This window comes from Phalacrocorax carbo, chromosome 1, assembly GCF_963921805.1.
Source record: "Phalacrocorax carbo chromosome 1, bPhaCar2.1, whole genome shotgun sequence".
Classification (NCBI taxonomy): Eukaryota; Metazoa; Chordata; class Aves; order Suliformes; family Phalacrocoracidae; genus Phalacrocorax; species Phalacrocorax carbo.
Genome location: NC_087513.1, coordinates 199,316,227 through 199,342,945, shown reverse-complemented (window position 1 = coordinate 199,342,945; position 26,719 = coordinate 199,316,227). Strand labels below are relative to the sequence as shown.

The following is a 26,719-nucleotide window of genomic DNA, read 5'->3' as shown; positions in this document are numbered from 1 at the left end:
CACTAAATATTCTTGATCTGGTGAGCTCAAAGCCAACTCAACCCATCCCTGCCATTGTTTTCAGAATGTGTAGATAAAGGGGGGAGGGACTCCATTTCCTGTCCTGACACACCTGCATTTCCTATGAGATGCCAACCAAAACTGAGGTCTGGTTACTGGCAATTGTCCTCACTGGGGACAAAGCCCAGGTTAAAATTTCTTAGATGGACAGCTTTGCTGATTGTTGATTGTTGAAAAGTTCTATTCTTTGGGATAGAGGTACCTATTTTTCAGGTCTCTACATTTTTTACAAAGGAATTTTATGAGCAATTGTGATTTCAGGTTCTTCAGAGGAATATGCTGCTCTTGAAGATCCAGCCAAGTCCAGTCTTTCTCCAGAAGGAAATGTATGATTTATTTCTTTTTTCTTATTTCACCTGCCTGACATTACTCAGGAACTGTTTTAGGAAACAGTATATTTCATAGGCATTTAGGGATGAAGTTATGCTGGTTCCTGGTTTGGATAGTACATTTGCCATAGGAAAAAGTATTTGCAGGTCTTTGTGAGTCACACAGTGAGGGTGAAGTGGTGCCCACCCTATGACAGACTAACACAAGGCCAGAGTAGGCACATTTAAGCCTTGTGTGAACTTTGACAAAGCATGAAATCTCTTCCCCCTTTTCTTCATCCCTTCCCAGGGCTTTTAGCACTTCTCTGCAATGTTGGGATTGATTTACTAGGGATGGGATGGTGAAGCAGATATATACCTCGGAGTCCTTTGTGTCAAGTTAAGTAGGAACTGACAGAGCAAATGCAATGGAGTGTTAGGCAATATACTGACCTCCAGTCTTTTCCATTCACAGCTCCTCAGCATGGACTTTATGATCAAACAGAGCATCCAGAAAGCTGTGATCCAGCTGGAAGACAAGACAGACAACAGTCGGCGTGCCACTGAGAGACTCGTGATCATTCACAACTTGCTTTTCCACGATAATACTAGAACCACATGTAAGTACAAACCAAGACCCAGAGTGGGTTGGGATTTTTATTTATGCATGGCTGCATCTTGCACATTGCAAACCATGGAACAGGGGGAATGAAATGAGTGATTTAATGATCTGTCCTGGTGCCCATCTAGGCCAGCATGGGCAGAAATGCCAAAAGAGAGAAGACTAGGTTTGCTCAGGGCCTCTTCTGCTCCCCATGTGCCCCATGTTGTGAGTTCTCAGAGTCTGTACTGAAACATCCAGCTTTTCACATGACCTTTGATGGAGACCTTGGTAGAAAAATCTGAGGCACAGGTCACTTTATACCCGTATGGCTATTTTGGAGTCCAAATCTACCCAACTGATTTCTACATGGAATTGATACAAATTTTTTGTGCAGGTGATAGAAAACTCTGGCTTCAGCAAAATGAAAAACATCTGGTTTCATGAGAAACCAAGCACCAAATAGTTACTGATGCATTTGGAAATTATTCTTTTCTGCATATGGAAAGACTTTGTCACTGTGGTGCATGACTTGCTCTCCTTTGAACAATAGGTTCCTGTCAGGTGCCTAGGATGTTTGTTAGTGACGGAAAAAGGAAAGAGACCATACTGCCACTTCAAAGATGTGGTGGGTCTGGGAAGTTCTTGTGGTCATAGAGCAAAACCAAATTTTGACTATAAGAAAATGTCCCTCAGGAAAAGGTGTTTTCTTGTGATTGCATAGTGACACCTTCATTCCTCAGAACAATGCAGGATGACTTTTTCTTGTGGTTATATCAGTACTGAAATAGAAACAATCCCACAAATTTTATTTCACATTGATACCAGTGTCATACAGATAAGGACAGGATGTCAACCTTTCTGCAGCACTGACTATTCTTGTGATATACAATACCAAACATTTCTCCATGTCAATATGAGTATCAGAGTATTTATACACCACAGAACCTAATTCACACAATTATTTTTAAAAGACTGAGACAGAGATAAGTGGATTTTGTTTCCTCCATAAAAAATGGCATGTCTTTACTAAATGTTGCCCCCAATATTAGCTCACTAGAAATAAAGAGGAAGGGGAAGTGACTAGGGTAGAATATAAAGCCTCTGGATGTTACTGTGGAGGAAAACCAAGAACTTTCATAGAAGTCACTTTCTATGACTGGCTTTACTCTGACTGAAAACTTTGCATGGAAACTCCTTCTATTCAATTGTTTTAATAAACATTGTTTTACAATTAGATTCTATTCATTTTATGAGTGTGCTGAAAAGGAGAATTTGCCACCTCCTACAAGAACGTGAGAAAATAAGCCTTGAGCCAAGGGAGTGGGTTCTCCGCAGAGCAGTCTCCAGTGAGTTCATCCTTGAAGACACTTCATTCAGGTACTTTTATCTGTGCAGCCCTTTCCAAATTTCTAACAGGTCTGTTTCTGAGAGCATTAAAAGAGATGCAGTGTGTGAAGCACAATACTTAATGGGGCTCAAATATGACAACCAGAAGGTATATTGCTATGTGGTATACAGAAGCTGATGTGAGTTTCTGATGAATAGAGGGTCGGTCAGGTACAAGGAAGACGCTTGACAGGCCATGTTATCACTTCTAGGCATGCGCTCTGGATGCATCTAGAAGACATTGTGGCCAATCTGTTTGCTCAAATTCTTGCGGTGGTGGATGCAAACAACAACCTGGATCATCTCTCTCCACTGTCTCCACTCTCAGAACTGTGGCTTCAGATGTTCAAAGAAGAATCATTCTTGAGAATTAAATATACCAGCAAGTAAGAGACTTGGAAAAAATACAGTATGTACATTTAGGAGAACAAAACCTTACTTTCATAATGCAACTCCTTGCAAAAAGAAATGGTAGAACAAGTCTGAAGTTAAGATGAGCTCACACAGCTCATAACTTATCCATGATAAGTCCTTTGTGTCATGTGATTGGAATCAGAACCTTCCTGTTCTCTTAAACTTTCAGCCACTCAGGAACTCCAGTTCCTTGGACCACTGATTAACACAGGGTGAAGTCAGAACCCATGGGTCTAGAATTTAGAAACTTTGAGTTCCCTAAGGTCAGAGCAGATGAATCCCCTCCCCAGCACAAATACATTTAGTGTCCAACATTTTAATTGATCAGTCAGCTTACTCTGAACGGTAGCTATGGTCAGAGACAAGACAGATGTTCTCTGACTCAGTTTTCTTTCCCCAGCTGCAGTGGTTTTTAGCCTTCAGCTCTTAGTGACAGGAACTTTTTCTGCTCCTGCCTTGTTTTCATTGTTACTGAGTTTTTTGCAAAATATCTTTCTGTGCTTTTTAACCTTTTAAGCAGAACACATACCAGTGGCAGTCGGATATTTCTCTGTGATGCTTCAGTTCAGTACACTTAGAATATATTACATGATTGCTTCATTCTGTGTTGTTTAAGGAAACAAGATGCTAAGATTTCCGTGTTGTCAATGACTGAAGACCCCAACACATCTGTGTTTTGCCAGTTCCCATTCAGCTGGGTTTTGAAGGCCTACCTGGAGGAACTATGGAAGACAGTCTATAAAACAAAAGGTAACTTTGGACTTTTCAAGCAGGTATTGCTCTTTAATCCAGGGAAGCTGGTCTCCAAAGTTTCCCACAATAGCCAAAGGTTGTTGTAGGAGCAACCATAGCAGTTATGCTCCCATGCAACCATAATGACCTAGAACATCTGTTGTGCACTTCTGTTTTTCTGTCAGCTTCTATTTTCTGATTACCTGAATCTCTGTCCTTTCCTCTAGGTCATCCAAAAGTGCCTATGAAGGAACCAGCCTTATTGTTCCAAGCACTGATCAAGAATGTGCAGATGCCAGATGGCAATAATCCAAAGATGATGCAGTGTTACACTAATGATTTTCTAAGGATGACTTTGCCTGGCCAAGATCTTTCTGTCTATGAGGTAAATAGGGTTTGGTGGAGTACAAGCTTTAAATGGCACCAGCTTGAGTCACAAGCCTACAGATATCTATGTTTCCAAGAAGTGGGGAAAAAAATTAGCTTCTCATGTTCTGCACACTTCCCAACAACTGTTGGTGCTTAGTCTTAATTCCACCTAAAGAAAAAGTTTTTTTGATGGAGAAGCTTGACCAGCCTGCTTCAGCAATGCAGACTTCCATCGTCATTCCCCTGATGTTTGTTTGGAGCAGAAATAACACCTTTTATTTTATCTGCAGATTCTGTCAAAAGCTCTCCTAATCAATGCGAAACAGCTTTGCTCCTCTGTGGGGCAGAAGGAGATAGGCTTTTCCCCCATCTGGCTTCATATGGAATATTTCTACCTACAAGAGGAGTATCAACTCTTTGTTGACCTGGTAAAAAGTGATGAGACTGTAACAAGCGAGCTGCAAAAAATGTATGAGAAAGACCTGCCAGAAATGGTGAGCAAAAGGGAACAGCTGGTGTTCACAGAGCACAGCCTGTTTCTAGCAATGGTCACTAGGAAATATTCAGTGAAAATGTAAGAAAAGAGTCAAGACTTCAGGGGATCTTTCCTTGGAAGTCTTTTCCAGCTACCAGTAAGTCTTAGGGAGGTTCAGAGCTAATGGTCATATCCAGCTTATCCCCCAGCAAAGGACCTTCATGGTCCTGCACCTGGGTCGCGGCAACCCACAGTATAAATACAGGCTGGGGGATGAAGGGATTGAGAGCAGCCCTGCAGAGAAGGAATTGGAGGTACTGGTGGATGCAAAGCTGGACATGAACCAACAATGTACACTTGCAGCCCAGAAGGCCAAACATATCCTGGACTGCATCAAAAGAAGTGTGGCCAGCAGGCTGAGGGACGTGGTTCTGTCCATCTACTCCACTCTGGTGAGACCCCACTGGGAGTACTGTTCCCAGCTCTGGAGCCCCCAACACAGAAAGGACATGGTCATATTGGAACGGGTCCAGAGGAGGGCCACAAAAATGATAAGAGGGATGGAGCACCTCTCCTATGAGGACAGGCTGAGAGAGTTGGGGTTGTTCAGCCTGCAGAAGAGGAGGCTCCAGGGAGATCTTATTGTGGCCTTTCAATACCTAAAGGGGGACTATAGGAAAGATGGGGGCAACCTCTTTTGCAAGGCTTGTTGTTATAGGACAAGGGGTAGTGGTTTTAAACTAAAAGAGGGTAGATTCAGACTAGATATAAGGAAGAAATGTTTTACAATGAGGGTGGTGAAACACTGGGACAGGTTGCCCAGAAAGGTGGTAGATGCCCCATCCCTGGAAACATTCAAGGTCAGGTTGGACAGGGCTTTGGGCAACCTGATCTAGTTGGGGATGTCCCTGCTCACTGCAGGGGGGTTGGACTAGATGACCTCTAAGGGTCCCTTCCAACCTAAACCATTCTATGATTCTATGATTCATCCTCCTTTAAACATTTTTTAATTGCATTTATTCTTTTTGGTCTTCAAAACTTCTATAATTTAATCTACACTGTGTAGAAAAACATTACACATCCTTTTGCTTGGGTTTTCTGGGTGTGTCATTCATCTCTTCTTAGACACTCACACCTTACAGGTGATGGTCATAGTGTTTAACTTCTTGGGTGAGGTCCAAGTCTGGGTTCAGACACTGTAGCTTACATGTCTACAGGAATGTCTCTACATTTGCAATGGTCATATGATCTCCTGTGACTGCTAGTGAAAACATGGTCTACAGAGGCAGTGGAGAGTGACTCACAACTGAAGGGAGAGGTGCAGTTCAGTTGCCCACAAGTAGGCATCTACTGACATCTGAGGTGCTCTTTGGCCTCCAGCTCCTACTGCAGTTGGGCATGAGTCTCCTGTAGGTCTTGTGCCCTATCTGCCAGCTCTGTATAGATGTCTCAGACATCCAAAGGCATTTCAGCTGACAGCAGAGACCTATAATAGGTCATCTGGATCACACCCAAATATCTAAGTCTTTCCAAAGAACAAGTAATTCAAAGATCTTGAACATCTCTCTGTGAAATGGAAGAACTGTTCTTTGGAGATACCTATTTCTCCCTCCTGGCGGTCAAGGAGACTGAGGGCAACAAGCTTAGAAGCTTAGAGACGAAAGTTTCCATGTGGAGGGAAAACAGTGCTCTGGTTCAAATATTCAAACAGTATTCAGTACACAGATGCAACAGAGTTACACTACGGTACAATTATGGTTTCTGTACTGTACTCACTTCCTTGCCTAATAAACTCCTACTATGGTATTTGTTGTTGTGTGCACCAAGCTAAGGTTTACAGAGTATTCCCCATCACAGCCTCCAAAGCTTTTTTTTCCACCAAGGTGTAATGGGGCTATGCCAGCTATAAAAGCCATTTTTTTCTTCTCTCTTTTTAAATGTAATTTCAGTTTGTCACCCTTGACACCGTGAACATTCTCCTGAAGAAAGTGCAGCCCACAGATAATCTTCTGTCATTTGAGGCCTGTACAGAATGGCTTAGAAGGGTCAAATCCATTAAGCCCTGGATGGAGTGGATCAGTATGGACAATTACCAGGTTCACCTTTACCAGAAGAAAAGGGAACTCCTGAGGAGTGTGTTGTAAGTCCAACCCTTCTCAACAGCCTGTCTTCATCTTTCAAGTAACATGTCCTCTTTCAGACCAGCCAAAATTTTTTGCTTCAAATTGTTGGCATGTGTTCGCAAAAAGATTCTGCCAGCTCTCACCAAAAGATTTGAAAATTAAAATGCTTGAAGCTTAGAAATATAGTCTATGGAGAAGGATTGCTCATAGATTACCTTTTTCCCTGGAGTTCCTAATCCAGTGTTTCAATGAATTGAAAGACTTCAGGCAAATATATGGGGCCTTATCTCACATCTTCTATGAGATAGGTGTCTACACTGTGAGTTTAATCCATCCTTTCCTTGGGAACCTGTAGTAATTAGTTTGAGAACCTTTATCCCTGAAGCTGATAGCTCCTTCCTAATCCTTTGGTCATTCTGTTGTCTGATTATCACAAAAACATTGGCAAAGCCACTTCAAAAAGCTATGTTAAGAACTGTGCATTTTGATCACGGTCACGCACCCATCATTCCTTGACTATAAGACCTGTTTTTCTGAACATCTGACGGCATGCTTGGTCATGCCTAGGATGCATGCTATAGTAGAGTAGATGTCTCCATAGACAAAACCTGGTAACTATTCAACAACTCAGTTCAGTGTGGACAGGACCACGCCATATTTTTCTCTCCTTCCTTAGTCTAGTCCTCCCAAGCTAGCCCAGGAGGTCTTATGACCTCAAATCATCTCACAGTACCTGAGATCTGTCATAGAAATCTTGGTTGGAAGAGACCTCAGAGGTCTGTAGGCCAGAATCCCACTTAAAATTGCACTGTTGCAACAGTAGAGTAGATCATCTGTGGCTTTCTCTGGCAAGTCTTGAAGCTTTGTTCAACATCTGTGTGTGTTTTCCAGACACCAGTGGACCTGCACCAACATTGTCTACATGTTCTTTGACCACCTGCTCCACAACGAGACACAAATAGATGAAAACCTTCTGAGACTTCTTGTGAAGCAGTTCATCTTCACCTGGAATGTATGAGCTCGGTGTAGTGCTTGCCTAGACATTTTATAGACTTGGAGATCAACAGATTTTGGAAAGAACGTTATCTTCCAGGGATTCCTCTGATCCCAGCTTAAGGGAGGGCACAGAAATGGGAAGAAGGTGGGAAAAGGGTAGAAGCTCCATCAAGTGCAAAAAGCACTGAGATTTCAGAATCATCATGAAAGCACGCCAGAATCAGAATTTTATTTAAAAGAAGGCTTCCTTGAAAGCTTAAGACATTTTTCAGGCCAATTATTCCTGGCATTACATGAGGAAAGATACTTGGTGGGTCTGTTTGATTTTGGTGGTTTATTATGTAACTTTGTGGTGCTGACATCCCATATTGTTCCTCTTTCATATGCCAAGAAGATATTACCATTGAGCCTTCACTATCCTTTCTTTTCTACAGCGGCTGATGGAAACACAAAATTTTGAGCCAGCAGAAGCTTTTGAGTTGGTGATAAAAGTGCTCAAGAAATGCAACCAAAGTGCTGACACTGTCTACCTTGTGTAAGTCCAAGCCAATTAAAAAAAAAACAAACCGCTGTTCTGGAGACATTTTACATTGAAACTGTTTTTTGTAAGGGGTGTGGTAAGATCATCACTCATCAATGGGGATGAATCTCCTAAGGCCAAAGGATTCCTCCTGGAGACTTCTAATGCCAGAGCATGTAATGCCCAATCTCACAAGGCCACAGAGCAAAGCCTTTCCCATGCAGTGTTGTGCCTGGCTGGTGACAGAGACAACCCTGGAACTGAATGTGGTGTCATTGATGTAGGTACTCACAGGCCTAGTGAGACTGTGAATAAGGCCCATCCCCTTCACCCAGCCACACCTAGCATGACAGGACACATCTCCTAGGTGGGATGGTCCTTGGTGGAACCATCCACTTATTAAACTAGCAGATGTTGCCTTTATTCTCTGCTCACCAGTAAGGCTAGTCAAAAATGACCATCCAGTTTTGATACCCACAGCAAATGTTAGGCATAAGAATCCCATGCCCACCCTCAAGTCTGGCACCAGTCAGAAATCAGCCCTGAGTTGTGTCTTCCTTTGATGGCATCTTTCAGGAAGGGTGTGAAGGACTGCAAGAGCTGTCTACTGGAGATCACTGACCCAGCAGAGCTGCCCTGTGGCCATATTTTCTGCTCACAGTGCATCCGTGAGTGGAGAAGCAAGCAGTGTAAGATCTGCAAGGTTAACTTCCCAGAGGATTACACACCCACAGCTACAGCGGCCACAAGGTATCCTGTAATTAGTAAAACAACTAGTTTTGTTGTTTCAGTCTCTATCACTTCATATAAAATACTGGAATAGTTACCAAAGCAGAGGTTACACAAATGTCATTAATATGTGAACTCCATGGAAATGTCAGTATTTACCATGTGTAGCAAACCCTTGGTGGTGAACGGATTCACATAAAGTGATCTAGGGTCAATTCCAGCACTTTTACCTCTGTGTCAACAGGCAGTCTATCCAGGCATACATACTACATGAGAATTCCTTTTTCTTTTTTCTCTAGCTATCTTGAGCAGAGGTAGGACAGAGGGAGAGTACAGGGGAAGAAGAAAATTTATCCTCAGTATCTGAGGATACTGAGTATCTGAGTATCCTCAGAAAAAATGTTGGGGGTTAATTCCCCTCTCTATTCAAAAAGTATATTTATTCTCGACAGTCTAGGTGTACCTGGTCTCCTGGTCACATTCAGAGAGGCAGAGAAGAGAAACTGGTTTTTGCTTTGTTGTGTTTGATGGTAGATCTTGATTTTATTCCTTCTGACAGGGAAGCTGTTGCATGTCACAACAAATTCAGGAGGAAATGTAACTCCTTCTTTGTGGAGTTTGTCACCACCTCTATCTTGGGAGTCAGAGGCACACCATCCCCAGAAGTCATCACTCGACTAATCCAGTTTGTAGCCTGCAAGCCATCCAGCCCTGAGCACCGGACAATAAAAAGGGGTAAGAGCCTGACTTCACTGGGACCCTGACCTGATCTTGTACTGGAGAAAAATAATGAATGTCATCCTTCATTTTTAGTGTGCAAGTCAAAAAGTGAGCTGTCACCCTTTGAAGAGTGCATGGACACCAGTCCAACAATCAAGTCCTCACTCTTGAAACTGCTCCTGCAACATGGGTTAGTGTGATATAGCCCCTAGCTTGATCACTGAGCCACACAGGCTACATGGATGCTCACATCCTATGTCTTTTTTTTGTCATAGGTTCAACAACATAAAGGTTCACCTGGAAAAATACCTTTCTGAGATGGAGGAAAAGGTAGCTTTCAACAAAATGAACTGGAACCATTTCTACTTCATGGTGATGCATTGTCTGGAGGTAAGTGCAAATATCCTTGAGATGTTCCTGGAATCCACACTCAAACTAACCATCATTTCCTGTCCTGCCCTTTGCAGATCACACACTTCCTCTCTCTTTCCCCGCACTGGCTCCTGAGGCTGCCTGGAACAGACATAACCCTCGGTTATGTGCCTAAGGGTACTCTGGAAGAACCCAGGCCTGAGTTAATAAGGTCCAATGTACAGTCTGAATTTTGGAGCTGGAGCTCCTTGAGTCCAGGGGTGCCCATGGCCTGATTTATAAGCCACAAGAGCTTGAGCACAGAGCTGATACTCTGAGCAGAACTGTCCCTGGCCTCTGCTCCACTCCGAACTGGTGCACTACAGATATGCATAAGGAGATCTGTTCAATATGTGATTCTCCAAGTGAATCAAGAAGGGAGGCAGTCCTCCCCTGCCAGAGAAGAAGAGTTGGGGCTACATTCAGAGATGATGAAAAATAGTCCACCTGTAAAGCAGGTCATTTCTGGGGATTTGATTCACAGGACACAGCACCACAGCAGAAATGAGCTTTGTACCTGGTGAAAAAGCTTAGGAAAGAAGGGAATACCCAGAACCTATAGCAGCTTTGGACTCTTAACTTTCTCTCTCTTTCTTTCTCTGTTGAACAGGATTTTATGCATCCTTCCTCCCAAGACAATGTCAACCAGCTTGCTGAAAGCTGCCTGTCTACTGCAGACCTTTCTGCTTTCTGCTCACACAAGACCTCAAAAATTGACACCCTTCAGTTCATAGCTCGTCTCCGGTTCTCCATCAGCCATGTGGCCACTGTGCTTGGCAGACAGGTGCTTTCTGGTGAGTCCTTCTGCTAGCAGCAGAGAGCATAAGATTTATGTTTTCTCATAAACAGGTTTAGAACAAGCCAAACATTTGCTAGCATAGGAGGTTTCTGGGGGGTGGGGGGAGGAAAAGGAAGAGAAAAAAAGTTAAAGCTTTATCTAAATTTAAGGGGTTTAACAGATTAATTTTCAAGTGGTGATTCAGGATCAGAATTTATTTCTTTTAAATCTAGATAATTTTTTAATGCTCTTGTTCTGATACTATAAAACTATTTTTTTGGTAATATTGAAACTGCATGGTGTTAAATTTGCTAAATGTTGTATATAAACAGATTGTATCCAAAGATGTGTATATTGCACCCAAAATTTATATATTACCTAGAACTTGCCCTGAAACCATCTTCATTTTTCTGGATTATTTTCTCAATATTGAAACATCTAATTTTTGTTCAGAGTTAAACTTATCTGAATATTGGCATTTCCCCTGAACAAATAGTTCACCAGACTTAAGGGGTAGTGTGCAGCAGTGTAGCACAATAAGCATTTAGGTGTCTACAGGTAGGTGCATGTGTTTGGATTGTTCTCCCATTAGTCTGTGGAGAATGCAGGCAGAGTCAGTGAAGTTCACACTGAGCACATGTGAGTCACTTGGTTTAGAAGAGCATGTATTGCACCCTAAACTCTGTTGATTCACTTCCTTATATCTTTGTCAGCTTTAAGGAGTGTCCAAGTCTGAGTCAAGACACTGACACAGTCTTACCTCAACCCATATAATCAACGGAGATACAGTAGACCCTTTATAAGGCCGAGATATAAAAAAGGCCAGTGGATTCCCACTTCTTATCTCACATACCAAGAACAAAGCCATGAGATTGCTCTCTACCTTCTGGACAGGCTTTGAGAGCTTTCCTTTCTGACCTAAGATAGATGCTAGAGAAGATTACCCAACTAAGATCCTATAAGGGCCAAAAATGGGACAACAGTAGGCCATTCAGTCCCCATATTCACTGTATAGTATTCTACTTCCCTGCATGGTGCAAATATTAAGAAGCACAGGATACTATGGTTTCAGGCCATATTTCTACTCTTGGGGAAAAAGGGTTGTTGCAACCTAAGCAGGTGGTGTGCTTGCAAAAATTATCTATGACTGCATGGGAGTGAGCCTAATGAGAAATTTCACTGGTAGTTGCAGATCCAAACATACCATCTCCTAGTGGGAACAAGCAAGAAGAGCAAGACCTGGTGAATGCAATGAAGAAGCTGGTGGCAAATGCAAAGACACCATGGCCTCAAATATTCCTCATTAGAAATCTCTGTAACAGCTATGGGTTCAATCAAATGCAGAAGATCCTTCAAGCAGAAAAATGGATTTTACCCAGAGGGGTTGAAATTTCACAGGTGAGTGTCTTCCAAAAGCTCATCTACAGGTCACTGAAGTTGTGCCACCCAAGCGTAGATGCATACAGGCTTTTCTTGGCAGCTAGCTCTGAGGGTGTACAGCTGGCTAACTTGAGCCCTGCCTGGTGAAATACATCTTGTAGCCTCAGAGCTGTTGGGATAGGAATCACACAACTTAAGTAATGAGAAACTTCTTAGGGCTTTCTTCTAGTCTAAGGAGAGATATAAGCTCCTCTAGAGAATGATTCATCCCTCCTTCATCCAGGGACTGTTCCCCTGGAGGCACTCATTCGCGTATTTGGAAGATTGCAGAAATGAAACAACTGCACAGTAAAATTCAAGCAGAACAGGTTTCAGATCTCATATCTCTACAGCACCACAAGCTTTCCCCCATGATACAAATACAATTTTTAAAAGATGCAAAAGAGAGTTTGTAATATTCACAACACAAAAATAGCATGGTAATTTGTGAGGGGTCCATATGAATGCTTCAGTGGTCTTGAGATAGCCTGCTATATGCTGATGATATCTTCATTACAAAAACGTAACTTACCTCTGTATTTCACAGCATATGGGTGTCTGGTCGAATATAACACTGATGTCTTCAGTGTTGGACAGAGCAGAAAATCAAATAAAAACCAAAGATCCCCAGGAAATGCAGAGACTGATGGTGAGTATCCATTGTGTCTCCTACAGAAGATTTCTATGGGGTGTTTGTAGAAAGCTATAGGAATTTCCTCCTGAGTTGGAGACAAAAGGATCATCACATTATTATACAAAACACCATTTTCGAAGCCTACCAGCAGGCTGTGCCTTATGGGTCTCCTTACATTCCACATGGTTTGTCCAATTTCTTTTCTAGCCTGTCATAAAACAAATGGCAAATATCCTCCAAACACCATTGCTCCCAGAAGAGCCTCTGGAAAACAAGATGAGGAAGATCGTGGATGCTCTGTGCAGACATAAAAACAAGTTCTTGATGGAAGTGGTGTTTCACACCGCTTTTACTCTGGCCCTATCCCAAAGTCCCCTCACTCATCTTTTCACAAATATCTGCTTTAAGCCTCATGTGGTGAAGGTAAGTCAAGATGTAGGGATATAGCTACTTCCCTTCATGATAACACTCTCAGGGGTGGGATCTGCTTTTACACAACCAGCTCTGTCAGCTTACAACCAGATTTGGCTTGGGTCAGTTTGCAGCTTTCTGGGTGTTGCAAACACTATATGGAGCCTTCTAGTTTTTCCACTCCCTTCCAAACAGTCCATGAGAGCAAACTGAGACTGTCCATCACTATCTGTATTGAAAGTGGGGGACACAGCCTGCTGGAGATGCCCATCTCTCTCCAGTGAATCTAAGGGAACCTGGGGGCTACCAAATACTAGTTGTTGACTGAGCTTATAGTACTCAAATCCTAGCTCAAACTTCTTCATTCTGACCACAGATATGTCAACTGTCAGGCAAAGATAAGCTTTTCACTAGACTAGGCCTTCCATTGCATCTAATGATGCTTAATTTTTTCCTGTTATTTGAGGAGTGCAGGAAGCAATTGAGATATGCATTGCCTGTCTCTTGGCTGTGAAGACAATGGCAGTGTTGAGATCCTGCTCCTTCCCTCTGAATCTTCAGTTTGGTAGGCAGATACCAAAGTGATGAAGATGCTAACTTGGGCATTGCTGTTCTTGTAAGCCCAGCCATCCCCAATGTATCCCCAGCTGATATAACGCTATGTCCCTTGGTCTATGTCTTAGTCAAGGTTTTTCATTTATCCATTTGAACATAATGTGTTTATCTCCAGAACTGTTATTTCTCCAGTAGCTGAGAAGCAAACTAGGAAAATGGTTACAATTCCTCAAATCCTTCTTTACACCTGTGTTTCCTTTCTAAGGGGTCCTACCTTCCCACCATGCCTGGAGACCTCCTTTTTGAACAGAAGAACTGGAAAATTGGTCAACATGATACAGCTTGGAGTAAGTGCTGAGGAAATTTTACTTCAGTCCAGGGCAGCTGCTCCTATATGGATGGCAGACACACGGAACTTGCTAGAACTGTGCCCTGAGACAGCCTGGCCAGGGGATGGAGGGAAAGAAGGAACAGGTGGATGGAAGGAAGGATGGCTTTCTTTAAAGATACATCTGTGCTTCTGTTGAGTACTTTACCAATCTCTTTTCGGCTGCAGCAACCCCCAGTCCATTTATGGCAAACTCTGTGAGAACCATGTTGTAAGACCCGATCCCAGTAGGTGGGAAGAAAGTCTTACTTGGGAAGGACCTGGGCTCTTGCCCTCCCAGTGAATTTCTGGCTGTGCTTACATCATGGGGGATTTTGTAATTGGGAGACAATTGACTGATTAATCTAATATCCTTTCATACACAGCTTGTCAGTGTGGTTCATACTGGATTGTCACCAATGTAAGTGTTTTTTGGCTTTTTGTGATGCTGAGGGTCTTCTGACTGCTGTTAGGCTTTCTGCCCTATGTCTTTATGCTGCTGTCATTTCTTTGCCTACAGTGTGGGCGTCCCGGAGAAGTCAAACAATGCCTATGTGGTGCCAAAGTTGGAGGATTTAATCACAAACCTGTGAGTGGTTTCATGAGGAAGGAAATGTAAGTTGATGCTCCCTGCCCTACAGCCCAAGAAAGATGAACAGCGCTGTGGCCTCTTGACCTTCTTTCCATTCTCTGGGAACAGGGGAAATACTGTAGTTGGGCAAAGCAAGATATTTGTGACCCAGGGTCGAACTGCAGGATGAAATCTTGGAAATTCATCCTAGTGAGGGGAACAGAGAAGAGAGAACGCATGAGTGATATAAAACAGCTAGAAAGGGAATTTCTTCAGCAGCAGTTCTTCCCTTCCAAAAGTCTCATCTCATCCCACTTGTTCTGACCCAGTGATGGCCAAACCTCTGCCAATGTTAACTTACATGAGATAAGCTTAGTCATTGAGAGTGTAAAACTGTATTACATTTCCTTATCACAGCACAGAAGATAGAACAGGAAAAGGATACATCCTTGGGAGCCCTTTGATACGGAAAATTGAATTGGAGAGGGACCTGTCACCTGCCTCTGTCTGTCTTGCAAGAGCTCTGCTGCATTCGTCCATGCTGCTGGGGTTCTATACAGATAAACAGGTGAGACAGTCCCTGCTTCTTTTTGCTCCCTTACCTCCTGTCTGTCTGTCCACCCCACTTATTCTGCAGCTTCCATGTGAGGAATTGTTTCTGCCCTACTCTGGGAAGAAGCTAGAAGCTTTCTTGACCTGTCTTCCAGGCGATTCTGAGTCTAATGACAGAGAAGCCAAAGGATGTGGCAAAATTCTTCTGGGACCACCTTGAAAAAGACATTGAATGCCTGGCAGAGGCACTTAGCAGAAACACAGAGGATGCCACAATGACTGTCCATCTGTTTCTCCAGCACTTGAGCAACAGTACAATAGGTAAAGGTATATTCCACGCATTGGGAGGGTACCAGCAGGCTTACATCAGGTTGGTTTTCACATGGTCACTGGAACTGGTGGCTCTTAGCCCATTACTGCAGCTATCCTGCACAGGCTTCAGCATCTACTGGGAGAGGGCCCTTATTCTCCTTTGCGTTTCCTACAGGACAAAACATGACCTTGAACATTTTGCTTCGGCAAGAAGAAAGAAGGCAGTGGGAAACCTGCTTTAAAACCCTGACTCAGCCATTCTTCCAGGTATGTGAGGACTGGTAGCTGTGTTTCCAGGTATCCATATACAAACTACCACTTTTCTAGGGATCAAGTGCAGAGCCCATATGGGTTCTGGTGAATACCCAGACACATCCAATGAGCTCTGACATTCCCACATGCAATAAACAGGATCTTAAAATCTTTTTTAAGATGCTTTTTACATGCTGATTGAAATTCACTTCAGAAAAAAATTGGCTCTATGCCTTGGAGGGCAAGAAAATTCCCTGTTGGTTTCTTCTTGGGCAATTTTGTCCTTGTCTCAGCTTCATTCTTCAACAGGAAGTTTTACTGTCTCTTCCCTTTCTTCAGAGCCACCATTGTCTTCCATCATGAGAAGACTTGTGAGTTCTCCCAAACCCTTTTGTAACAAAAGGCAGCTCCTAATAACCCTTTAAATTCTGCAGGCCTTGGAGCAGAGCCTGACTTCTGTCAAGCAGCAGAGGTTGAGAGATCCTCAGGGCTCCAACCTGCTTCTACAAATAGCTTATGGCCATGTGACTCCTTTCAAAGACCAGCCAAACCTTGGACTTATTGGCCTGTCCTACATGTGGAGATTTGAACAGAAGATGTCCATCCAGACACTGATGCATCTCCTCCAGCAAGAACATGGAGAAGGTCAAGGAAACCGCTACCCTGTTCTTCTGGAGCTCATGTCTAAGGTTTGCTGTGAAATATTCCTCCTCCTTCAAAGCAGAGACAGGCAACATGTGGATTCACCATTTGGTGTCAGTGGGGCACTAAGTTGATCATTTCCCTGTGTTTCCCAGTACAGTGCCCTTCTCCTGAATACCACACAGTGCCAGACACAATCCTGGTTCCTCAGTAAGTGTGTGGATAGCAAAGTCATGCTAAATTTTCCCTTCCAGCTCCAAAACATCCAGCATGTCCAGCACCTGCCTGACATTTTCAGTCTGCAGAAAGCCCTGATCCACTTCTTCCAGAACAGCTATGGGCGGGAAACATACTCAATACAACAATTCTTAGACCAACATGAACTTTCAGGTATGACATGGAATTATTCTGATCCCAGTAAACTGGCATCTACTACTTCTCAACATCTGCATGCTCTGCTCTGATATTATAGCAGGACCTATGGTTTCTGTTGCAAGCAGCAAACACAAGACTGCTCCATGAGGGAAGATGAGCCAGGAGCTAAGGGTGACCACAGCACAGACCAGGCAGCAACCAGGGTACACTCCCACAGTATCAGGACAAGGCCAGGGTGGTGATAGAGCAAGGTTCTGCCAAGAACTCAGTGATCATAACACAAGGCGAGGTAATAAGTCCGGAAGGAGTCTAGGAAGTCCAGCCAATAAGTTACAAGAGCAGGAGACAGGGCTGCTTACAACTCAGGCACTGGCCTGAGCTGACATGTGTCTCCTGCACCCAGGGGGAAGGGGTAAGTTGAAGTCCCCAGGTCAGGCTGCTCAGGACTATTAAGGCCTATTAGTGCCCTCAGGGCCCTGACACAAGCTCACAGTGGTGATTCTCTGTCATCTCCTTCTTCATGGCCATCTTTGGGGTCTGGGGGAGAGGGTAGAGATCTATGAGACATTGGAATGATCTCTGAAACATTGGAATGGGTCTTGGGCAGTTTGCCTCCCACCGTCAGAGTAGGTATAGACAGCAGGAGGTGAGAAACTTGTAGAGACTTTTCCTGCTGTTTCACCCATGAATGGGCAACATACACGAGACAGGTTTTTAAGACTGTAAGTAGGTGTATTAGCATGGTGCATGCAAGCTGGGATTCGGCACCCCTTAATGCCAGTTATAGTATAATATGGGCTAGAAAAATATGAGCTCTGGTTAAGCTTGAAGCCACAGCTGTGAAAGGCAACCAAGGCCCAGACTATCAGAGTTTACTGAGCAGTTGCACAGCATAAGCTTTATCTTTCAAGGAGACAAAAATAAATCTTTTTCAATTGCTTTCTCTTGGGAGCATGCATTGATACTGCTGTTTTTCTCCCATCCTGTGCCTGAAGATGACCAGCGTTCAGCTTTCTGCCGAGCTATAGGGACCATCCAGAAAGTCTGGAGCAATATCAGAATGAGACCACTGTGCTCAGGTATTTTGACTTCCCATGTATTGTTACTTCCCTTTCCCAAGCCATTGATGAAGGCTAGAACCTGTGCCAGTTGCTGAGCTTGCTTTGGTTTGACTCTTCAGTTGAAAACAAATCAAAACCCTTCCAAAAATACAAAACCTAATATAAAAAAAAAAAAAAACTATTAAAAGATTTTAACAAAAACTAGCCTGAGTTTCCCCCTTGCAAGAATTCTTCTGAACACCACGAGGCAGAAGAGAAACCCTCCATTTTGTTACAGATGTCAGAGTCCCCCCGGACCTGTTGCCAAAGGACATCAATGTCAATACCACTGTCCTGAAACTCCTCCCCACTCCACTTTCTATCAGTTACATTGTGACAAGTGTCCTGATACAGCTCCAGAACAGTTGTGTGGACGCAGCTACACAGGTCACAAAGGAAAAGCAACGGTATGTTTCAAGCAAATCAGGGTTTGTCTAGAGATGCATGTGTAAAGTGGGATGAGGTAAGAAGTAAGCTGCTATCCTTAACAGCAAAGGGTAATTTCTTCTCTCCCAGGATCATCTCTGCAGAAGAAGTGAAACCATCTTCAGTGCTGAAGATAACTGAGAATGATCTGATCACTGTGACACTGGCCAACTCCCAGTATGTGATAGAGGAAGATGGCACTGAGACAACCCATTTTGACTTCCAGACACTGCAACAGCAAGTGATCCAACGCTTTATCAGTGGGAAACCGATCATCAAAGCTCAGGTGAGCTTAGCACAATGCACTTTCAGCACAAGCCAAGTTGCAGTGCTTCAGGCCAGCAGAGGGTATAGGCTATTATTTCCAGCACCTGGTACTCACCTCTCCAGAGCTGGAACAAACACATATGAAGGTGCTTGTACATTTGGCCATTCACCACTCTGCATCTATCTGCATTCCTTGGATTGTAACAGTTGTATGGTCAAAAACCACAGTGCTCAGCAAACCTTGGTGTTGTGAAAGGCAATGTGAGCCCTTCTGTTCAAAGCCTGAAGTGGAGGTTGGCCCGGATTTTCTTATAACCAAGAAAAGAGTCAGACACCACCTAAAAAGACTGAAGAGACTTGAGTTTGTGGGCATAGTATAGGGTTGGAGTCCAATGTGGGTCTCTGAACTATGTTGGAGAAGTCCATCTTCCGCTGTGGTATTCATCTTCACTTACTTACATTAGCCTTTGGCTTTCCTCCAGAAGCTTTCAGGGTACCAGATTTGTAAATAGTTGTTCCCATCTGAAAAGGCAGGCCAGAGGTAGATACCTCAAAATTTAAGTCTTGCAGGACAGCAGTGAATTTAGGTACCTAAGCCCTTTCAGCCCCTTTAAAACTTCACATAACCCTCAGGTGGTTACTTAAGCTTCATCTGGGGCACTCCTGTGACTGCTGGTTGCCCCAGCTATTTCCTGTGTCAGAGGAAGGGCCTGCTGGGTGTTTGGATTTGTTAAATGTGAAAATCCAGCCACAAGGGAGGGGGAAAAAGGGGTTCCAGGGCATTATAACATGGCTGTCACACAGTTATTCAGGTCCACATGCTTGTCCAGTAGTAGAGTAGGATAAGCAGGGAAACTGACACACAGTCACAGAGAAACTGAAAGAGTTTGGCTGGTGGGACCGTTTTCTCCAAGTACAGCTAAGTTCAAAGCAGGAGCGGATTTCTCAGGGTGTTGCAAAGCTGAATTTTGGAAATCTCCAAATATAAAAATTCACCACCTCTCTGCCCCTCTGTTTCAATGTTTTAGCACTCTCACTGTGAAAATAATTTCTGCATGCTTAAGTAGGAGATCCCTGTTTGCCCCTTGTCCTTATTGCCTTCACTGCCATCCCCCTTTTAGTAGTGGAAAATCAATTAGATTCTCCCCATAAAGTTCTCTTTTACAGGGTGAACAATGCCCTTCATTCTGTTCTGCAGCCCCCTCAATCTTCTTGTTGGTCTCTACTGGACTCACTTCAGTTTGTCAGTGCCTCTTGTACTGAGGAACCCCAAATTGGACACAGTACTCAAATGTAATCTCATAATTGCTGAACACGTGGAAAGAATTACTTCCCTTGTCCTTCTGGCTACAATTCTGCTAATATAGCCTGATGTGCACATGGCCTTTTTCACCATAAGAGCACACTGCTGACTCCTGTTCAACCTATCCACCAGGATACATGGGTCTTTTTTGCAAAGCTGCTCTAGATCTGGTCTGCTCTCAGCCTATGTTTTGTATATGATTGTTCCATCCCATATGCAGGATTTTGCATTTGCATTTGTTGAACTTCATGAGGTTCCTGTTGGCCCATTCCTCCAGTGTGTTCTGAATGGCAGTCATGCCCTCCAGTGTATCAGCTCCTTTCCCCAGTTTGGTATCATCCACAAATTTGCTGAGATGTCCTGACAGTTGTTGCTAAAGTATCTTAACAACCTCAGCCAGCTCCCTCAGCACCATTGGATGCATTCCATCTGGTCCCATGGACCTGTTTCTATCCAGCTCTACCGGGTCTGGCTGAGAGGGAATTAATTTTCATCATAGCAGCTCATATGGTGCTGTGTTTTAGATTTGTCACCAAACCAGAGCTGATAACACATTAATGTTTCAGCTATTGCTGAACAGTATTTGCACAGCGTCAAAGGCCCTCTCCATTTCTCATTCTGCTCCACACCAGTGAATATACTGGAGATGTGCAAGAGCTTGGGAGGGGACACAGCCAGGCAGATGACCCAAACTAACCAAAGAGGTATTCCACGCCTTATAATGTCATACTCAGCAATAAAATGGGGAAGAGGGGATTTTTATGGAGGTTAGCCATCTTTTGCTCAGGAAGTGTCTGGGCATCAGTCTACCCATGGGAGGTGGTGATTGACCGCCTTTGCATCACTTGTTTTGTTTTCTCACTTTTATTTTTCCTTTCCTCTTTTGCCATCCTACTGAGGGGAAGGAGGGGAGGGAAGTGAGTGAGCAGCTCTGTGGTGCTTAGCTGCTACGACAGCAACTTATCTCACTAGTCCCTAATTTGGTCCTCTTTTTTTGTGACGTGCTTTTAAACTTTGCCAGTAAACACAGAGGACTGGAAGCAGACCTTTACAGTAAAAAGCGAGGCAAAGAAAGCACTGAATATCTCAAAAAGTACCTTTACCATGTCCTTTGTCAGTAGGACCCCTTCCCTGTTGAGCTGTGGGCCCAGTTTTTATCTGGTCTTCCTTTTGCTACTGATGTAGAAGCCCTTCTTGTTGGCCTTCACATCCCTCAGCAGTTTCAACTTTGTCTTTCCTAATTTCATCCCTGCATGCCCAAGCGATGTCTCTATATTCCACTTTGGTAGCCCCTCCCTGCTTCCACCTCCCCTATACCTCCTACACTAGGCTATCGTTGCCAGTGGCCCTGCAGCCAAGACATGGGTAGCTGTGTCCTACTGCATGGCCTGTGCCATGTGATACTTTGTGTCTTCAGAGCCATTCATTTGCTTTCCAGACGGCTCCATCCTTTGCACTGAACAGCATGAAGACCCTGCAGCACACAAAAGCAAAAGTGAGAGAACAGCTGCAACAGGTATGAAAAGAGTTTACCGTCCTTTTTTTCAATGCAAGCTTTCTTCTGCCTTGTAATGCTTATTAATAAGCCACCCTATGGGACAAAGAGCTCAACAGAGAGTAAGGCACCTGCAGGATGTGTAAAAATGTCCAAGTCCAAATCAGGCAGATGGCTGGAGCTTCACAAGGAGCCAATCTTTTTTACTGTCTCTAAAGGGAATCTAGACAACTCACTCAACTCATCTATACAAATGTCTAAACCAAGGGGATACGGCGACCACAGCACATCATGCACTGGCATGGTGGATCAGCACAAGTGGAAACTGTAGGGTTATTTTTCCTGTTTGTAATTAGGCTGGGGAACCCATGTCCTTTCAGAGACTTTGCCTTTCCCATGTAAACCCTGGATGTCACCCAGGTATCTCTAACTCTCCCTCTGATAAGAGGGCAGAACTGGTGCCAAAAGTTATACAGTCACTTTGTTGCGCAGACAAACTTGCAGGACCGAGACCTCGTGTCAGAGTCACAGTCTGGCTATATTTCTCCTATTGATAGGAGTCACTAAGTGTGAACCAGCTGAAACGGATCATGGAAGAAGCCCGATCAGTGAATGCTATTTCCCAAACGCTTGCCACCTTGAAAGTGGCTGCTGAGTTCCTGGCTGTGACTGGTGGGGACCCAGAGCGCCAGTTGTCTGAATATGTGAAAAATGAGCTGAAGATGGATGCAAGTGTAGCACAGTTCAGAGACATGCCGGTAAGCAAGGCACTTTGCTTGTACTGAATGGAAATTGACTGAACATTTCCATCCCTCATGCCCCCCTAAGGATTAAGACATCACCTTTTAAGTCACGCAATTTTTTGTGAGCTAACCCAGAACATGGCAACTCAGCCATGGCCTTTCTGAAGAGCAGGAACTGGATGACTGATGGCCGATCTGTTTTCTCCTCCTCCAGGTGGTACCAAACACTCAGCTGAAGCACATCCTGTCTCTGTGGCAGACATTGTCAGCAAAAAGATCTGTGCTGCTGCTGCAGATGAATCAGGTGAGGGAGACAGCCCAGATCACAAAACTGTCTACAAGATGTAGGGGAAGAGGGAAACTTCTTGACAAAGTTGATTTTCTGTGGAAAACTTTGGAAATTTTTAGGAAAAAAAAAAAGGAAAATTTTGTGATTTTAATATCCTACCCTTCAGCAAGGACCAAGCAATACTCATCTACTTAAGTCACGTAAGACCCTTGGATTTTTGGCTAGAAGCAGTGGTGCTTTCTGGCATGGGCCATATCAGGAACTGGTGTTGTGGCCTCTGGTGGCCCTGGCATAAGAGCTAGGAACAAAGAGGGTCCCAGTTCTACCTCTTCCATCAGATGTAGCCTCCAGATGGTCTTTGCAGGGAGTCCCAGGCCATCCTCTTGCTGATGTTGTCATTGCAGAATCCCTTTTGCCTGGTTTCTGAGCAGTACCACAAGGAGCTGAGTGCAGAGGAGGAGAAGGCTCTGACTACTGCACTCTCCAGAGTTAACCTGGACTTGTTTCTCATTGAGCTCCATGAGATGATCACTGTGCCTCTGGATAGCTTCGATCCACAGTGGGGGTAAGAACAGATTTTTCCTGGTTTGTTCCAGGGGTAGATACCAACTCTTTAGACCCAGATGGAAGGGGTTTTGAAGTCCCTTTTAAGGTGGGCTCTTGAAGCTTGCTAGAGAGAAGGACCATGCCTTCCAAAAGCTGCAGTTACTGCAGCTGTGCTGCATCATCGAGCCTTTTTGTAATGCCCAGGTAAAGAGAAATGGAAGTAAAATACAGCACAAACCCCAGCACCTTCAATTCCTCTGGCATGTCATGGAGAAGCAAGGGAACCACTAAAAATCATGCCATCATGGGCACTCTAGTCCATCCCTTTGGTTCAAACAGGTCAGACTTCAAAGCTACAGCAGACGGTTCAAGGTCTTGCCCAGTTATGTTCCGTCTCTGAGGAGAGTGCCACCACCACTCTGCATTGACCCAGGACTGCACCACCTGTGTAGAGAATATTTTTTTCTTTATGTTTAGTCAGGATTTCCACTGTTGCATCTTGTGCTTGTTAATTCTTGTCTTTTCACTGGGCACTCCAAGAAGAGTCTGGCTTCATCTTCTTGACACCCTCCTACTATGTAAAGACAGATTTAGAGTTCCCCTTTACTTTCTCTGCTGAAGGCTGAATAACCCAGTTCTCTACCTTCTCTTCCTATGTCCTGTGCTCCAGATCTCTAATCATACTGGTTGTGCTCTACTGAACTCACTCCAAAAGGTCAATGTTTTTCTTGTACTGGGAGCACAAACACAATCCTCCAGATGTGATTTCACAAGTGCAGAAAAATCACTTTCCTTAACCAGCTGGCTACATCCTTGTTAATAGAGTTCAGTATGTGTCTGGCCTTTGGTGGGGGGGAGGGGCAGGCCGGGGGGAGGTATCATGTAAGGGAACAAAAAACGTACCCCCTATACAGGACCAATGAGAAACTCCAATGTGAGAAAATGGCCACACCACCTCCCCTTCCCTGTTTCTTGCATGAGAACGGTCTCCTAATGCATCAGTGACAGCATAACAGACCCCATGAAGGAGGGAGCTGGGAATATATTGAGTACATACAGGTTCAGCATGCTATGTTACACCTGAGATGGGAGAGGCAGTCAGTGAAGCTGACAGCTCAGCTTTGAGGAGTCCATGACATCTCCTTGGGTGCTGTTGATGACGTTGGCCCACAGTTGCCCACATTGTTGTCTCATACCACCAGAGATATGCCAGAGAATACTGTCTGAGTTCCAGCTGCAAAGCCATCTCAGGGGTACCAGCATGGAGTGTCATTGACTGCCAGCATTGCCTGCCAAAGGTCAGCGCATATGAAAACCCAGCAGTCCTCCAGACACTTAAAATTATGATCTGTCTCACCCACAGGTTAAAGGAAACTTTCAGATCCTTCCTGGAAGACAGGCAAGATGATGCCTCCATAGCAAACCTGACAGGCACTTTGAGTCCAGACCTACTACTGAAGGAGGTTGTTTCCATCTGGAAGACAGCTGTGAGGACCAGCAAACTTCATAGCCCTACTCACTACCAACCTAACTCTTGCTAAGTCCCCCAGGAATTAACTCACCTGCAGCTTCTCCAACCCAGTTGTCAGCACCCTGAGTGTCTTAATTGTCCTGACTGAACTCACCCAGGTTTTCCGCCCATGCACCCACTGTCTACTGGTCCAGGAGCTCCACTTAGGCTCACGCCTGGGCCTTCTGCCATTGCCTGAGCTATGTTGTAGGTGCATCGGTGTCCAGACCTGTGTCCTGAAAATCCTGATTTGCTCATTAGTCTTCCTGCATTGACCTTGAACCTGTCTCATCACCTCACCTTGTTTGGTGATCACTGGGCAGTCAATAGAATCTGGCTCTGCCCAGGTTCTGTGGGACTGCCTGGTCAGTGGGGATGCTATCCTGCCTCTGCTAGGGTCACCCTCTGCTCCCAACTCATTTTCCTGTGTGGAACAGCCCCATGCCTGCTACTCTGTGACAGAAATCTCCTCACCAACCATTCAGCTTGTTGTTAATTTATTGCATCTAAGTTTCAGAGCAGTTTATGAAAAAACAATCACCTGGAAAGGGGGAGGGAAAGGGAACCTCATTTTTATGGAAACATAGAGTGGTTTAGGTTGCAAGGGACCTTTAGAGGTCATCTAGTCCAACCCCCCCTGCAGTGAGCAGGGACATCTTCAACTAGATGAGGTTGTTCAGAGCCCTGTCCAAAATTACCTTGAATGTTTGCAGGGATAGGGCCTCTACAACCTCTCTGGGCAACCTGTTCCAGTGTTTCACCACCCTCATTGTAAAAAATTTACATACGCATATACTTGCACATATATATACAGACATGCACACAAAAACTATTGTAATGGTAGATCACAGAGTTGTAGAGCAGTAAAGCTCAGACAAGTTTAGGTGCTATAAGCCCATGGAGAAAGGAAGGAAGAGACAGGTCTTCCTAGCCCTGGCACAAAGTGAAACTTGGGCTTCCCCCTCTCCCCACCGCAACTTTGCAGTTGAGCAGCACGAAGTAGAACAACTGGCTCATCTCCTTCCACCAAGCCACTGGAGGATGACACAGGGAGGTGAGCCAGGCCTCTGTGGGAATAAACAAGCTGGGCTCACCCTCAGTGATGTCTTCTTGGAGCAGCTCTGTGGAGACCTGGATGTGGGGTCTGCCACGGGGCTGGGGGTTGAGAGCCAGGGGCCCTACTGGGACACCAAGTTCCAAAATTGGCCAAGGCCTCTGATGGGAACACGGAGTGTGCTGAAAACAGTTCCAGTACAGAGATGGGATGTAAGAACAAAATGCACAAATGCTGTTGCTGTGGTATGCAAGCTTTGTGCCTGAGATGAGAAACTGCTTTTGCTTAATTAAACTTGGGTAGGTAAGTGAGGCTAAAGTAAGGTAAATTTACCCCAAAAAGCATAAAATGCAAATCAGATGCTACCAGTGTGGACCATGTCGAGTCTTGCAATGTAACCCATCCTTTTCTAAAGAATTGTATCAGTAATACCATAATAGGGCTAAAATGCCCAAGTAACAGTGTCAGAAATGCTGAATTTGGGTATGAATGTATTAGAGTTGAGACTAATGAGTAATTCAGGATTTTTTTACTTGGGAGGAGTCTGAAAGGCAAAAAAGAGGTGCAAGAGAGGCAAAAATGTGGATTCAGGAGCAGGAAAAAAATGGGCAATGATTTATGAGCTCAGGCGGAGAACAAAGAAGGGTGAGAAGCTTCTGATGGAAGGAGTGCAGATGCCAAAGCTGAGCTGTGGACCCAACATGCTTGGAGAACACGCTTGTCTCTCCATCAAGTTGGTACACAAGACTTGTTGTGGGAGGGTGCAGTAAAGATTCACAAACTTATGAATAGGCTTCATACCTTAATACTAAGTGCAGGAAGAAGGAAATAGAACTGCAGCTTAATAAGTGCTTGATTTATAAGATTTCTTTGTAGTAATATAGTTATGCATCAGTACTAATACTAGTAATAAGCAATAGAATTGTCACTCTGTATTACTTGTAGTGATATAACTGTGAATTATGCTACTAAAAAGTGGTGTGTTTGTAAGGTAGTTAAGGTGTTATGAGCTTTTTAGAGGTGTGTTTTGCTTAATTAATAAACAATATCACCATCTCAGTCTGCTTCCTCTCAAGCCTCCAATTGAAAGAAGAGTTGCACCTAGGGAGTAGCTGCTTTCCACCCTTGGGAAGAACAGGAGACAAGGAGAGGCAGTTTAGACACGCAGTGGACCTTCCCTCAGGGAAAAGGGTTTATAATAGGTTTAGGAAGGTGTAAACCCTTCACATGGGGCTTCTAAAGGCCTGTGGCTACACATACCCAATGGCATA

The 26,719-nt window shown here is 44.2% G+C and overlaps 1 protein-coding gene across 2 annotated transcripts in view; it reads left to right on the top strand.

Moving 5' to 3' along the window:
• LOC135311552 (E3 ubiquitin-protein ligase RNF213-like) overlaps positions 1-26,502 on the top strand; it is a 72,253-nt gene extending 45,751 nt beyond the window's left edge. The window contains exons 33-66 of one of the 2 annotated variants that reach the window (XM_064441234.1): positions 322-386; positions 844-988; positions 2,208-2,349; positions 2,571-2,744; positions 3,389-3,522; positions 3,732-3,889; positions 4,164-4,367; positions 6,298-6,488; positions 7,363-7,483; positions 7,902-8,002; positions 8,564-8,737; positions 9,276-9,451; positions 9,530-9,626; positions 9,712-9,826; positions 10,458-10,641; positions 11,812-12,023; positions 12,592-12,693; positions 12,886-13,101; positions 13,910-13,991; positions 14,398-14,432; positions 14,532-14,626; positions 15,000-15,150; positions 15,290-15,455; positions 15,622-15,713; positions 16,133-16,387; positions 16,595-16,730; positions 17,711-17,794; positions 18,054-18,222; positions 18,332-18,527; positions 21,250-21,327; positions 21,864-22,064; positions 22,264-22,353; positions 22,743-22,903; positions 24,248-26,502. In XM_064441234.1, the coding sequence (XP_064297304.1) occupies positions 322-386; positions 844-988; positions 2,208-2,349; positions 2,571-2,744; positions 3,389-3,522; positions 3,732-3,889; positions 4,164-4,367; positions 6,298-6,488; positions 7,363-7,483; positions 7,902-8,002; positions 8,564-8,737; positions 9,276-9,451; positions 9,530-9,626; positions 9,712-9,826; positions 10,458-10,641; positions 11,812-12,023; positions 12,592-12,693; positions 12,886-13,101; positions 13,910-13,991; positions 14,398-14,432; positions 14,532-14,626; positions 15,000-15,150; positions 15,290-15,455; positions 15,622-15,713; positions 16,133-16,387; positions 16,595-16,730; positions 17,711-17,794; positions 18,054-18,222; positions 18,332-18,527; positions 21,250-21,327; positions 21,864-22,064; positions 22,264-22,353; positions 22,743-22,903; positions 24,248-24,425 (4,880 nt within the window). In that variant the 3' untranslated portion in view covers positions 24,426-26,502. The remainder of the gene's footprint in view (positions 1-321; positions 387-843; positions 989-2,207; positions 2,350-2,570; positions 2,745-3,388; positions 3,523-3,731; positions 3,890-4,163; positions 4,368-6,297; positions 6,489-7,362; positions 7,484-7,901; positions 8,003-8,563; positions 8,738-9,275; positions 9,452-9,529; positions 9,627-9,711; positions 9,827-10,457; positions 10,642-11,811; positions 12,024-12,591; positions 12,694-12,885; positions 13,102-13,909; positions 13,992-14,397; positions 14,433-14,531; positions 14,627-14,999; positions 15,151-15,289; positions 15,456-15,621; positions 15,714-16,132; positions 16,388-16,594; positions 16,731-17,710; positions 17,795-18,053; positions 18,223-18,331; positions 18,528-21,249; positions 21,328-21,863; positions 22,065-22,263; positions 22,354-22,742; positions 22,904-24,247) is intronic. The other variant, XM_064441235.1, reaches the window with a different exon arrangement.
• The last annotated feature ends 217 nt before the right edge of the window (positions 26,503-26,719 follow it).